The sequence below is a fragment of the Manihot esculenta genome, chromosome 10, assembly GCF_001659605.2.
Source record: "Manihot esculenta cultivar AM560-2 chromosome 10, M.esculenta_v8, whole genome shotgun sequence".
NCBI classification, from domain to species: Eukaryota; Viridiplantae; Streptophyta; class Magnoliopsida; order Malpighiales; family Euphorbiaceae; genus Manihot; species Manihot esculenta.
Genome location: NC_035170.2, coordinates 21,903,490 through 21,918,411, shown reverse-complemented (window position 1 = coordinate 21,918,411; position 14,922 = coordinate 21,903,490). Strand labels below are relative to the sequence as shown.

Below are 14,922 nucleotides of genomic sequence, written 5' to 3'. Positions count from 1 at the left end.
AAGGTTCGGCGGCCGAACCTGGACTTCCCTCACTTATGCCTTCGGGGGCCTAAAGAACTCCCGAAGCGCATGCATGTTCGGCAGCCGAACTTGAGGTTCGGCGGCCGAACCTGAGTTTTCCTCCAAGGCTATTTTCATACAAAACTCATTTCCTTTCTTGCTTAAAACCATAAAATACATTAAAACATTTTATGAAAACATGGTTTTTACCCTTCTAGAGGTTTTCAACATCCGAGATTCCACCGGACGGTAGGGATTCCGATACCGGAGTCTAGCCGGGTATTACAACAGACTAAAAATTATCCCAACTAACAATCAATTGCCTTGCAATCAAGAACCAAGTGGCCAATTTGATCTAAACAACAAAGCAATCATAGATTCAAGCACACAATTGTATGAATATTGAACTAATCAAAGACAAATAGTTTATGTTCAGATCTCACAATGCATAAAAAAACCTTAGTTTCAACCAATCTTCAACTAGAATTAGGGTTTCAGCCACTCATGGCTGAACCAAAACAGAAAATAGAAGAAGAGAGTAGGAGAAGGTGAACCGGCGGTGGAGGAGAAGGAGGTGGAGCGGCGGCCGAACCTTGGAGGAGTGGGGGGTGATCAATTCTGCCCTTCTTGTCTTCTTAAGGCCTTTAAATATGTCTTGAGAGGCTGCCTAGGGTTTGTTGGCTGTCCATGCATCTTTTAGAGGCTGCCCAAAGTGCCCTTGGTCCAATATGTGCCTTCTATGTGCATGTGTGAAGGGAAAAACGTGGAGCATGTATCAAATTGCAAGGGATGGGCTCTTTGGTCTTTTAATTGCTGCCCAAGGTCTTCAAGATGCTACCCAAGGTGTTCAAGTTGCTGCCCAAGGTGCCTCTTCACATCCCCTTGCCGCCCATTCACAATTAAGGAAGGTGGAGCCTCCTTTTGCCATTTGAATTTTGAATGTGCAAGGCATGAAGTGGGAAACATGTGATCTTTGGATTTGGCTTCCTTAATAAGCTGGATCTTGAAATCGACAATCTGAATATGAATATTGGGGATTTGAATTTCAAAATACTTTCCTCATTTGGCTCTCTATATATGGCAGCTTGAGATATGGCTTCTTGAATAAGGAAAAGGCTACTTGGAGATTTGAAATTTGAAATTTGAATTTCAAATTGGCTTGGCGGAATGTTCTTTCCATATTTACCACTTTCCTTATTAGAACTTTCCTTATTTAGCTTGACTTGATTTCAACTTGGCAGGCTTGCTCCCTTTTGCTCCAAATAAGGCAGTTTTAGGGGGATTTTCTCCAAAATGTCATTTTACACCGATTTCTGCAAAACAATGCCAAGAGTAATAAATTAAGCAGAAATCATGTAAATAATCATCAATAATATTAAGATAAAAAGGACTAAAATATGCTCTATCACTAATTCTTACAAAACTCTCAAACGCCCAGCTAAGAAGGAACCTGGCTCTGATACCACTTTGTTGAATCAAAAGAATATACGATTGCGGAAATATAACTGAGAAATACTTGTGTTTCAACTGCAACACTTTTATTGAATGCAAAGTGCCCTTTTTATACAGGCAAGTACAAGGAAATCTTAAATAACAAACTCAGATTTGCAAGGAAACAAAACAAACGTGCACGGCAACGTGCAAAACAGAAAATCATCCCACGATGACATTATTTTCAGAACATAAAACAAAAACAGGGACCCAGCAAAAATAGGAACATACTTTGAATACGTTTAAATCAGTTTTCAACACATACATGGGAGAGCAACACCACAAGATTAAAATCATGACACAAAGACAGAGATGTTCGATGGAGATCATAAAAACAAGCCGGAACTACTGAACTTCTGCTCAGTTATTTGGTCAATTTCAGCTGCCATTTCAGCCGTCAAATAGTTCTCCCAATCACCAACCTTACCTTTTCTAAAAAATGCATTCTTTTCTATTTTCAAAAATCCTGTTGAAGAGCTGGGATTTTTACTCTTATTCACCTCCAAATTGCTAAGCTTCTCAAAGCTACACAAGTCGACAACTTTTTGCACAAATCCTTGACTTTCTTCTTCAATGGAGAAAGGGCAACCCATAAACTCTGCCATTCTCTTGACATAGGAGAACGTGTCATTCTGCAGATCTTCATATTTGATAAAGAGAATTCTCTCAGGAAATTGAAGGCTCGCTTTCCAGTACCCCAAAACATGATCCCAATAAGGCCCATAAGGATAGTGTGCTTCACAAAAATCCCGATACGCCTCCTCCAATGGCAAGGTCTTTGTGCTTGTACCTCTCAGCTTCTCAGAAAAGTGCCAAAACGAAGTAAACAAATCCTTGGGATCCCTGCAGATGTAAATAATTTTGCACTTGCACTCAACAATGGACTTGGGCAATGAAGGGTAAGGGATGTGAGTGGACAAAAATGGAAGTTTGGGGTCTCTAGTAATAATATCAGTAAAAGCTAACACATCAATGAAGGGCATAACATCATGTGGAACCTCGGAAAACAAAGGATTTGTAGAGGCATTGCTGTAAAGTTTTCTTGTAAGAATGGCAAATGAGAGGGCTTTAAGCCAAGTTGTTCCAGCTTTTGGATGGCTGCAAATGAAAATATCAGTAGGTTGAGCTTTTAAGCAGTGTTGAGCATAGATGATCCCTTCAAGCAAATTTGTGTTGATCCAAAAGCCTTGGTATTGATGGAGATACTGAGATACTCCCCACCCATTTTCAATTCGAGGAAGGCTTGAGATGATCTCCTTATATTTTGCATGATAAGGAGATGCTGAATCTGGAACATCACTCTCTCTGGAAGGAATGGAAGATGATTCCATGAAATATAGCAAAAAAGCCTCAAGAACCAGTTATGCGAGAAACTCGTATCCACTACATCAATTATATAGGAAGAAGACAGCATTAATTGATGATAATGATAGGACCAGATATCAGCAATTAAAAAAAATTTTAAAATTTAATCCGTCATTTGAAATAAAAAAATTTGACGAAAATTCAATTTAACTGATTTATTTTCTGATAATTTTTTTTTTTTTAGAAATGAAACAATTTAATTTTGTTTAACTTAAAATTTTTTCCTTTGAAAAATTGAAATTTTCCATTGTTTCGTAAGAATTATTTGAATTTTCTTTTTCTAAAATGAATCATGAATAAATTTAAATTAAATTTCAACTTTCATATAAATATAAGTCTTTAGTGTTGATTAATTTTAGTCTGAAAACTTGTGTTATATAATTTATTTATTGATTGTCAGGTATTGTTTAGTGCTTATGTGATAATGAGATCCTGAGCAAAAAGTGCATGGTACAAAAATTATTTTAAAGAAATAATTTGTAAAAGTCTATATTGTTATTTTAATATTTTTATAATTAAAATACGTTAAATTTATTTTTAATTTTTTTAAAACTTTATAATTAATATATTTTAAAAAATATTGTTCTAACAGCAAATTTAATAACAATGTGAAACATATCTTTAATATGTTCCAGCAGGGCAATAGAATAAAATTTGAAATAATTAAAGTTTGAAGTTGACAAAAATATCAGTTTATCTCTATATAAAATTAACTCACTAATTCCTATATTATGAATTGAAATTAATTCACTTAAATCAATCTATAATTATTTATAAATTAATGAATAAAAATTATTTATCTAAAATTATCCATAAGATATAAATTAATTCAAAATTTAATTTTAAAAATTTCCCATTAGTTATTCAACAAATAATTTGAATCAACACTTAATTTTAAAAAATATATATAATTTAAAACAATTAGATTTTGAAACAATTTAATCTAAATTAATAGAAGAAGGTGAAATTTGAATAATCTAAAGTCCAAAAATATATGACTAAAATTGATATCATTTTATCAATTATTTGATGTAAAATTAATTTAATAGAAGAAAGTGTAATGTGAATGCTAATCTCTATGGGTGAGAAAATATAGTTTTATTTGCAGTATTAATTATAGATAGTATAGGAAAATTTTATTATATAGATTATTTTCGCTTAATTAATTTGAGATTTTGATATTAAAAGAAACATTGAGATAGTTAAGATTGAGATAGTTAAGAGAGAGATCAGACAGTAATATGAATATCGAGATAAATACTACGGGTGTTACGAATGGTATTGGATATTTTGAAAATGATTAATTTGAATTTAATTAAATTATTAATAATTATAAAATTATTCTTTTTTTAATTGAATTTTATCGTGAATTTTGAAGTAAACTAATATACTGATTCATCTTATATTACGGGTAGCCATATGGTATATTTATCTTAAGATTTAGTCTGTCTATATCGGCTTTCTCTGTAGTTTTCTTTTACATGATGAGATTTATATTAAAGGTATTTTAATATATTAAATTAAAAAAGTAAATTATAAATGCACTCATGCTAAGTTGAAGTATTTAATTTCAATAAAATTTGCTTATAAAAAGTAGTGGGTTAAGACTGGAAATTCACATTAAATTCTCTATAGTGGGATATTTTGTCATGCAATAATTTCTTTTTCAGTATTCTCCCTTTTTTTTTAACACAGCTCTGCGATGTACAAAAAGGAAACATAAAGAAAAATAAATTGAGGAGAAAAAAAAACATAAAAGAAAAGAAAAAGAGCTATAAATTGTTCCTTCTTTTCTGTGTGAAGTGGTCCCTCAACAGCACACAGCTCTATCCTCATCAGGCGGCTTTTTAATTCCCTTCGATACCTGTGCTAACATGATTCCAAATGTAGAGGGGTATGTTCCCCACTGATCCATTAAATCAGGTGAGCTAGATCTTTCTCCGTTGAACTCGAGCCCTACTCTGCCCGGCCTATCCGAGTGTGGCTTGGGCTGCGTGCTAGAGGACACCCGAGCCCTATTCTACCTGGCCTGTCCGAGCGTAGTCTAGGCTGCGTGCTAGAGAACAGACTTACGTGCTCATTAATTATTTCATGATTAATAGGTGGTAAATTCCAAAACCACATTTATAACCGCGTGACTCTAGGAATGCTTCTGCTTTTACTTGACGGGTGTCGAATTCGTCAATTAAAATTTACTTCCCTTTCCTTGATTTAATATGAACTTGTAGATAGAGCAAGTGAGTATCGATCCCACAAAGATTTTAACTTGTTTAATTTAGATGACTAGTTAAAATAGAAGAGTAGTTAAGTGAAAAGAAGAGAGTTTTTTATGAAATTAATTTTTTTTTATCTTGGGCAAGCCAAAAATACTTTAAAAAAATAAACAATACAATTAAATTTGAGAAATAAATAATTAATTAAAAATTCAGCTAAAATAATCAAATTAAAGTGTTTTGCAGTTGATTATCGATTAGAGAAATAATTCATTTTATTATATATTATTTGGTTATAATGGTCAAACACGCAAATCCCATTAATTCTTTTTTATGATTAAATTAATCCGCTTCGCGCTTAAATTAATTCTTAGTTAACTAACAATCCCAACACGCCTGTAAATTTAATTAGTCAACTGCATTAAGAGAGAATAACCCCAAACTTTATCAATAAAAGCACATGATTTATTTAAATCAAATATACTAATTTCTTAACATAAACTAATATGTTAATTACTACTAGTTATTAATCCAATTAAACAATTATAGATTTAATTGGATTAATTAGCAATATATTGTCTTATTCAATTGACCCCTTGAATTCTCAAGAAAATAACAATGGAGGTAGTGTCCCCGAACTCAGAAATTAACAGAAAATAGAAATAAGATGAAAAGAGTTAAAATACATAATCTCACAACTTGAATAAAATCTCAATTTAAATTAACTTTCAACTGAAAAAATTGTTTAGCCTTTAAGTGCCATAATAAAATTGCAAAAGTTAAAGAAAAAGAAGAAAAAAAAAGAAGAAGATGGAGAAGAAGAAAGGGGGGCGACAACACCAAGAGAGGAGGAGGGAGAGAGGAAAAAAATATATCATGCCTAGGTTTAATTCTAGGAGTTTTTATAGACAAAAGAAGATAAAATTTAATAATTTAAAATAAACTCTACTGCTCCTATCTTATCTCTATCCTAATCAGATTGTATTTGATCCAACTTGAAGCTGATCTTATTCTTGGTTAGGTGGCGAAATCGGGCTGAGGTGGCTTTCCATTGCATTGAGCTACAGACTTGCCCAAGGCTGTAACCTCTCAGTCCTAAAATCTTTTAATTCAGTCTCTTTTCATTCTTTTTTTTAATGTCCACTTAAAAATATGTCCAAAATCAAATTCCAAATAAAAATTATGGAACTAGCTTCTCCTTATTCCTGAGAATTTTAAGCACACCTTCCAAATGTTTGGTTGCCTAGAGAAGACCTTAGGATAAGGAAGCACGTAGTCGTAGATACAAGAATTGAGGACATGAATTTATATGGTGTTTGGGGTATAGAGTTGGTAGCCAATGAGGATAATACAACTTAGAAAAAAAAAGGGGGAAAGGTAGGGTCCACAGCACAATTTCAGAGGACTCCAAGGGAATGGGGATAAATGAATTAGGAAGAGCCACGCGTACAGAAGGGTGTTTGCTTCTTGCTTTGGGCATGTTCTCCAGCTCAATGCACATGCAACCACATGATTCTTTCACCACCACCCAACCCTCTCTAAAACCCACCACCGTTCATCACACCCTCATCTGATCAAAACACCCTGGATTATTCCTCCCCACTTTCCAAATTCAATGCATACATAATTTGAAATAGATTTCATTCCAGCTCAAAAAACATGGCATTTCTACATATATAAACCCTAGGTTTCATGGTGGTTATGTATCAGCCCGTGCATGTTTCTAAACAGGAGACCCATTTATAATTAATATTATTCAAGTTCACTTGTTAATTAGTTGTTAATGCTAGTGTTAATAAAATGTGGAGGATTTGGATCCAGATGTTGGGATAAGGTAGATTTTCTTCTGACATTCATGAACTCCATTTTCGATCAAGTGATGATTGTGTTATTAAAGACTTTGGACGAATCATGTTCTGACATGTCTGCCTCAAAGTACAAGACTAAAATTAACCTATATTATGACAACCTTAAAGACAAAGATGCATGCATCTTCATCACGATACTTGAGGAGGACATTCCCGCCAGCTTCTTAATTAGGATTTAGCTTTAATTTCCTTAAAGTTTAGAACAGCAAATTGAGTGATTAATCAGCAACGATGCGCGCAATAATCACTTTTATTCCATTACGATAGCGGCTGGCAAAAGGTGAATGCTTTACTTCTCATTCTATTTAATTTGCGCAATTAATTTCTATTTAATTTAATAATTAGATATCCATTAACATTATCTGAACATGTGATTATATCATAACTTTATATTAAAAAAAATGAGTAATTTTTATAATGATTATTTCTTCTACCCTCCTCAAGGGCATATGAGCTAAAGAACATGCATGCACATGCAGCTGTTGAGCGATGAATCTAAGTGCTGCCGATTAAAATGAGTAGATGTTTATCTAACCCATCATCGAATGACATGGAATTTAATAAGAAAAACGTGGTAACCGAATTCCACCACACTTATACTTTTACTTGTTCTCAAGCATAAAAATTCAAATCTAATAATAAAACACAGCTCTGTCCTCAACCATTCTCAAATTTAATTTGTCCAAAATAAAGAATCAAATTGTCATGCAATAGGATGATAGCAGAAATAACTTAATTTCACCAAAGTTCACTTCAACAAATTTCATGTTTAAAGTGTGTTTCTCAAGATATAAAGTTGATCCTCAATTCAATTTCAAGCACATAAAATATTAGAATGCCATATAATATTAAAATGCCCTTTTGAAAAAATAGATTCTTAGGAACTTTTGATTAGACCATAAAAAATTTAAAGATTTGGGGGTTTATTATTTTCTTACACTTTCTACTATATCTTACCTGAAACCGATAAAGTGAATGTAAAATAAATGGTTATTAAGTCATTTGCCTCAGGTTATTCAGCTCAGGTGGCTACTAGCTCCACTCATGGTCACCAGATTAAAAGGTATGGGGCGAGTGTTTAAATGACCCATAAAGGAGTGATACTCTCCCAAACACTGATTTTTTCGTACGAAATCGCCTTAAGGGGTTACCAAGTACCGCACTACTTGGACCATCGGGTTGGTAACCAATTAATCAAGCAACTAGATGAGTGTGTCATAGGAGTGCTTTTAATTTTACTTTTTCTTTTTCAATTTCTTTTTTTTAAGATTTCATGACATCCCTTAATTTTCACATAAACACATAGTTTAAATAATGTATTTTAAATCATTCTCAACAAAGGGCAACAACTCATTTAAAATAACATGCATTCATTATCATTTTCTTTTTAATAAGGACCATATTTCATGAGTTTTTAAAATATGTCTTAAAAATAAAACCAACAAAATGAACAATAATGAATTTATTTTATTTAAGCCAGAACTTGAATTCTATGATAAAGGATATATCAATTTCTCATGGCAAGTAAGGAGCTGTAAAATTTTTTTTTTATTTTTTATTTTTATTTTTTTATTTTTTGAATAAAATGATACTAATACTGGAAGTCATAAAAAATTAAATTTGAGAAATAATTTAACAAGTGCAAGTGTTAAGAAACTGCTGAAAATCATAAAAACATTTTAAGTGTTTATAGGTTTGGGCAAGCCTCTAGCTCAAACAGCAAAAACGCAGAGAAGAATTAAAAATAACACAGCAAAAATATATCCAGAACCAATCAATCTTATCAATCACAAAAACACTTCTATTTCTATTCTAACCATATCTCCCCCCACACTTACTCCTCATATTATCCTCTGTAATACCCGGCTAGACTCCGGTATCGGAATTCCTACCGTCCGGTGGAATCTCGGATGTCGGAAGCCTCTAGTAGGGTAGAAACATGTTTTCATAAAATTTTTTAAGGTATTTCATGGTTTTAAGTATGAAAATTAAATAAGTTTTTGCATGAAAAGTCTTTGGAGGAAAACCCAGGTTCGGCCGCCGAAAGTCAAGTTCGGCCGCCGAACATGCATGCGTTTTGGAGGCACGTTAGGCCCCCGAAAGCATGAGTGAGGGAAGTCCAGGTTCGGCCGCCGAAACCCAAGTTCGGCCGCCGAACATGGCATGCATGCGGAGGCACTTTCGGCCCCCGAACGTGGCCTGGCCAGCCACCTATAAAAGGGTCACTTAGCCGAAATGGGCGAGCTTTCTCCCATTTTCGGCCACAGCTAGCTTCCGACCTCCCTCTCCCCAGATCTTGTGTTCTTTCTCCAAATCTCCTCCATCTTTCTTGAGTTTTCACCTCTCATTGCAAGTTTTGAGCATTTAAGACAAGTTTTGGAGCTTTGGGAACTCAGGAGCTCATTTGCTTGGATCTCCGAGTTTAGGTCGTCTCTCTCTCGATCTTCAAGAGGTAAGAGCCGATCTTAAGCTCATTGTATGTTTTAAGTAAGTTTTAAGTTGTTTTATGGGGTAGAATGGCATGTATAGGGTTGTATGAGTTTTTAAGCAAATGTTATGTTTTTGAACAATGTGAGTTGCTTGTGTGTTGTAGTTGGGGTTTTTGTTGGTTTGATGCCCCTAGGAGCTTGTATGTTTGCTTGTGAATGCTTGAGAATGTTGTAGAATAGGTTTATGCATGATTGGTTAGTTTTGGAGGCACAAATGCATAAGGGAGCCAAGTTTCTGCCCTTTGGCAGAAACCAGGTTCGGCAGCCGAAGGGACTTTCGGCCGCCGAACATGGCTGAGGAGGCAGGCCTTTCGGCTGCCGAAGTTGCCCCCGAAAAGAGACTTTCGTCTCTGTCTGGGACTTTCGGCCGCCGAAGGTGCCGCCGAACATGCATGAGTTTCGCCTCTGTCTGGGAGTTTCGGCCACCGAAGGTGCCGCCGAACCTGCCTGACTTTCGGCTCTGAAGGGACTTTCAGCCGCCGAACCTGCCGCCGAAAGTGCCCTGTCTAGCCATTTCTTGCATGTTTTTATATAGTTATTTTATGATGTTTTAGGGGATTTTTGGGGAGTATATTAGAGTTATGTTTATGTGTGTTTGGTCCCTCATTGGAGTCCACCTGTGTAGGTTCGGACCTGAGGAACCGAGGACCCCAGCAGTGAGCCAGCTGCTACAGAGTTTGTCAGAGCTAGCCAGAGGTGAGTGGAATAAACTTTAAGTTTTAAAATAAATGAAATATGAATTTTGAGCATGATCCATGCATCATGAATGCCATGAGATATAGTAGGTTGTTTGCATTAGTATTCACGAATATGTTGCATTGCATTTATGATGTTGATGTGGATTGGTTATTGGATGATCCTTTAGTCCTCATATGGTATGATGATGTTACGGAATGATATGGTATGGAAGTCCAGGTTGTACCCATTCTACGTCCCTGGCACGATGTAAGAGAAAGTCCAGGTTGTACCCATTCTACGTCCCTGGCACATTGGTATGTTATGATATGTTATGATAAGAGAAAGACCGGTTGTACCCATTCTACGTCCCGGCACAGTTGGACTATGTAGAGGACTATTGGTGACAATACCATCCGAGATGTGATTAGTTGTGATGTGTTGCATTACATAATAGCATGAAATTTTAATATATGATTTCTCTATTCTGCTCACTGGGCTTTGTAGCTCACCCCTCTCCCCTAACCCCAAATGTGCAGGTACAGGGTAGACCAGGAGGTTAGCCAGAGTTTTGAAGTATGTTTATGTAATAGTTAGATTGTGGACATGACAATTGTACTATGATGTAATGAAAGAGATTACAGTATGTTATGTAATGAGGTATTTTGAGGTTATAGATGTGCTTGACCCTATGAGTATTGTTATCCCTTTTGATACATGATCTATAGATATGTTTATAATGTTTATGATTCAACCAAGTTTATGTATGATGAGATACCCCATTGGAGCATTTGATGAGGACTCCAGTGGAGGTTTATGTTCACGTTTATGTTTATGTACAGGTTATGCTTGGTTGATATATGAGAGAGACTACAGGTTTATGTTATGTATGATCATGTATGGGATTGAACAGGTTTACAGGTTATATGTCAGGCTTGCTACGGTTCCCGGCGGCCTTATGCCGATCTGAATCCTAGCGCCGGTAGCGGTCCGATTTTCGGGTCGTTACAGAATGGTATCAGAGCCCTAGGTTCATATGGTCGAACCTAGAGTGTCGGGCTCATAGATGTTATAGAAGGTCAAGCACAATAGGAAGATCATGTCCACTAGGATAGGATGTGGAGTCTTGTCTTGTATGATGATGTGAAATGCCATGATTATATACATGTGCATTGATGCTATGATATGAATGATGTATATGTGATGAGGGTTCATGTGTGCCCACATGAACCATATGATGCTAATGTTTGTATGATGTGTACTATTTTTCAGAAAATAGGATGAGAGGAACCCGTCGATCGGCAAGATTGACTGGAGTACCACCTGAGGATGAGGGCACGAGCGCCCGTCCTCCTACATTGCCTAGGGCAATGTCTTGTAGAGCCAACAGAGAAAGAGTGTCAAGGGACCCTAGAAGGTCTTTTGATGCTAGCAGAAGGGGGACAGATAGAGGAGGAAGTTCTTCAGATGTGAGGGAGGTTATGGAAGAGGATCAGAGGAGGGATGGGAACCTGGATGTGAGCATGGAGGAAGAAGGGACAGGGGAGTCACAGGGAGGCGTTCAGGCCTCGGGGTATGGTTTTCCACCCCATTATCCACCCTTCCCACAGGGTTCAGGGTATCCGATGGGAGGTACATCGGATTACTCCAGCTTTAACCCCTACCCTACCTACATGCCTTATCCACCTTTCTATCCACCTTACACACAGTACCCAGCTTATCCACCCTCACCCTTCTATCCAAACCCGGCAAACCCCACCTCGGGGAATGCTGCACCTCCACCTCCACCACCTACAGAACCAGCAGCCCCAGTTACTCAACCTCCCAGACCTAGCTCAGCCGATGGGAGCAAAGTAAAGATGACAGATTACCTCAAGCTGGATGCTCCCAAATACAAGTCAGGGGATGACCCCTTTAAGTATCTGAGAGTGGTGAAGACAATAACTGATGAGCTAGGGGCAAGTGACAGCAGGGCCATTCAGATGGCAGGGTTCACTTTAAAGTGCAAGAAGGCACGGGAATGGTTCAAGTGTTATGTGGACCCGAGACTAGACGGTATGACATGGGAAGAATTTGCGAATGAGTTCGCTGGATGGGCTTTTCCAGACAGTTCCAGAGAACTGAAGATGATTGAGTTTGAGCAACTGAGGCAGTCAGAGCACATGGGTGTAGAGGAGTTCACGGATAAATTCTTGGAGCTATTGCCTTTTTCAGGGCAAGCTCTAGATACAGATACGAAGAAAGCCAAGAGGTATGTTATGAAGCTGCATTCCAGGTACTCCTCGTTAATTCAGTCAGCTGAGAGAGAAAGTTTCCACACTGTGGTGGATATGGCTCGAAGAATGGAAGCAAGTGCTATAGTTGAGGGGTCAGTGAAGCAGTCAGTGACCCAGTCTTCAGGGGTTAAGACCCCAGGCAGAGGAGGGCCAGGTCTCTCTTCTCAGAGCTCAGGTAAGAAGAGGTGGGATAACACCACCAGGAAGCCGAAGAAGAATAAGTTTTGGAACAAGTTGAAATCCGGTCTGGGATTTGGCGGTGGCTCGAGCTCAGGCTCAGATGGTACAGAATGCCAGAGATGTGGAAGACCGCACAGGGGAGTGTGTCGAGCTGGGACTAATACATGTTTCAGATGTGGACAGGAGGGACACATAGCTCGGGAGTGTCCTAGAGCGCCTTTTATGGGCCAGTCCTAGCAGACAGCTTCTGGTAGTGTGGCACAGCCAGCAGTTCCAGCCACAACTCAGGGCAGTGGCAGAGGTAGAGGGAGAGGGGCAGCCTCTTCTTCTGGTTCCCGAGGTGAAGGTCCATCAGCTCCAGCCAGGATCTTCACCATGACACACCAGGAGGCTAACACATCCAACACCGTGGTGTCAGGTAATCTCGTCATTGGGTGTTCTGATGTGTATGCATTAATGGACCCGGGTGCATCTCATTCATTTATTGCTCCGAGAGCCGTTGAGAGGTTGGGTCTGATAGTCTCTGGGTTAGAGTGTCCCCTATGGGTCAGTGGACCCAAGTGTGACCCGTCAGTGGCAGTGTCAGTCTGCCAGTACAGTCCAGTTTTTGTTGAGGGAAGATGCCTCTCCGCCGACCTTGTGGTTCTAGATTTGACAGATTTTGACGTCATTCTAGGGATGGATTGGCTATCTACCCATGGTGCTACCTTGGACTGCAGGGACAAGGTAGTCAGGTTCAGAGATCAGAACGGGTCAGAGGTCGTCTTCAGAGGAGACATGAGGGGCACACCTAGAGGTCTGATATCAGCTCTTCAGGCTCGTAGGTTGCTTAGGAAGGGATGTCAGGGGTACTTAGCTCATGTGAGAGAGCTAGACAGTCAGGTCAGGGAGCCGACCTCGGTGCCAGTTGTCAGAGAGTTTCAGGATGTCTTTCCAGATGAGCTTCCAGGTTTACCACCTGCTAGGGAGATAGAGTTCGAGATAGAGTTGGTGCCTGGAACTAGACCGATCTCTATCCCTCCCTACAGGATGGCCCCGGCCGAGTTAAAGGAGTTGAAAGAGCAGTTGCAAGAGCTGGTAGAAAAGGGTTTCATCCGACAGAGTACCTCACCTTGGGGTGCTCCGGTCTTGTTTGTGAGGAAGAAGGATGGATCCCTTAGACTTTGTATCGACTACAGGCAGTTGAACAAAGTCACTACCAAGAATAGGTACCCTCTGCCAAGGATAGATGATCTATTCGACCAGCTAGCAGGAGTGGGTTGTTTCTCCAAAATAGATCTAAGATCGGGGTACCATCAGCTAAGGATAAGGGATGAAGATGTGCCGAAGACAGCTTTCAGGACCAGATATGGGCATTTTGAGTTCCTTGTAATGCCGTTCGGGTTAACAAACGCCCCTGCAGCATTCATGGATCTCATGAACAGAGTGTTTAGCCAGTACCTGGATCACTTTGTTATTGTCTTCATAGATGATATCTTAGTGTATTCCAGAAATGCAGAGGAGCATGCCCATCATCTGCGGTTGGTCTTGCAGACTTTGAGGGAACATGGCTTGTATGCCAAGTTCTCTAAATGTGAATTCTGGCTGAGGAACATTTCGTTCTTGGGGCATGTAGTGTCAGAGAATGGGATTGAGGTGGACCCCAAGAAGACAGAAACTGTGGCTAACTGGCCTAGACCCACTTCAGTGACGGAGATCAGGAGTTTCTTGGGTTTGGCAGGTTACTACAGGAGGTTCGTTCAGGACTTCTCAAAGATAGCAGCTCCTCTGACCAGACTAACCAGGAAGAATCAGAAGTTTCTGTGGACCGACCAGTGCGAAGAGAGTTTTGAAGAGCTTAAGAAGAGGTTGACTTCAGCACCAGTTTTAGCTCTGCCATCTAGTGATGAGGACTTTACGGTCTTTTGTGATGCATCCCGTGTGGGACTGGGTTGTGTACTAATGCAGAAGGAGAGGGTGATCACTTATGCCTCTAGGCAGCTGAAGAAGCATGAGTTGAATTACCCCACACATGACCTGGAGATGGCAGCAGTAATCTTTGCACTCAAGATGTGGAGGCACTACCTCTATGGGGTGAAATGTGAGATCTTCACAGATCATAAAAGCCTGCAGTACATCTTGAGTCAGAGGGATCTGAATCTGAGGCAGAGGAGATGGGTGGAGCTGCTGAGTGACTATGATTGCAAGATTCAGTATCATCCGGGTAAGGCGAATGTCGTGGCAGACGCCCTAAGCCGAAAGTCACTAGGCAGTCTATCCCACATCACGGCAGAGAGGAGACCAGTGGTGAAGGAGTTTTACAAGCTCATTGAGGAAGGTCTACAGATGGAGTTGTCTGGTACAGGTGCCTTGGTGGCCCAGATGA

General features: G+C 38.8%; 1 protein-coding gene across 1 annotated transcript; it reads right to left on the bottom strand.

The window, feature by feature from the left end:
- Window positions 1-1,502: 1,502 nt before the first annotated feature.
- On the bottom strand, window positions 1,503-2,859 carry LOC110625183 (flavonol sulfotransferase-like). Its single transcript, XM_021770756.2, has one exon. It carries the CDS (start codon window positions 2,820-2,822, stop codon window positions 1,818-1,820), a length of 1,005 nt encoding a protein of 334 aa, XP_021626448.1. The 5' UTR covers window positions 2,823-2,859; the 3' UTR covers window positions 1,503-1,817.
- Between the last annotated feature and the right edge of the window lie 12,063 nt (window positions 2,860-14,922).

Bases quoted from the DNA above. Each gene is read 5' to 3' on its own strand.
- LOC110625183 (XM_021770756.2), bottom strand. From the start codon at position 2,822: ATGGAATCATCTTCCATTCCTTCCAGAGAGAGTGATGTTCCAGATTCA.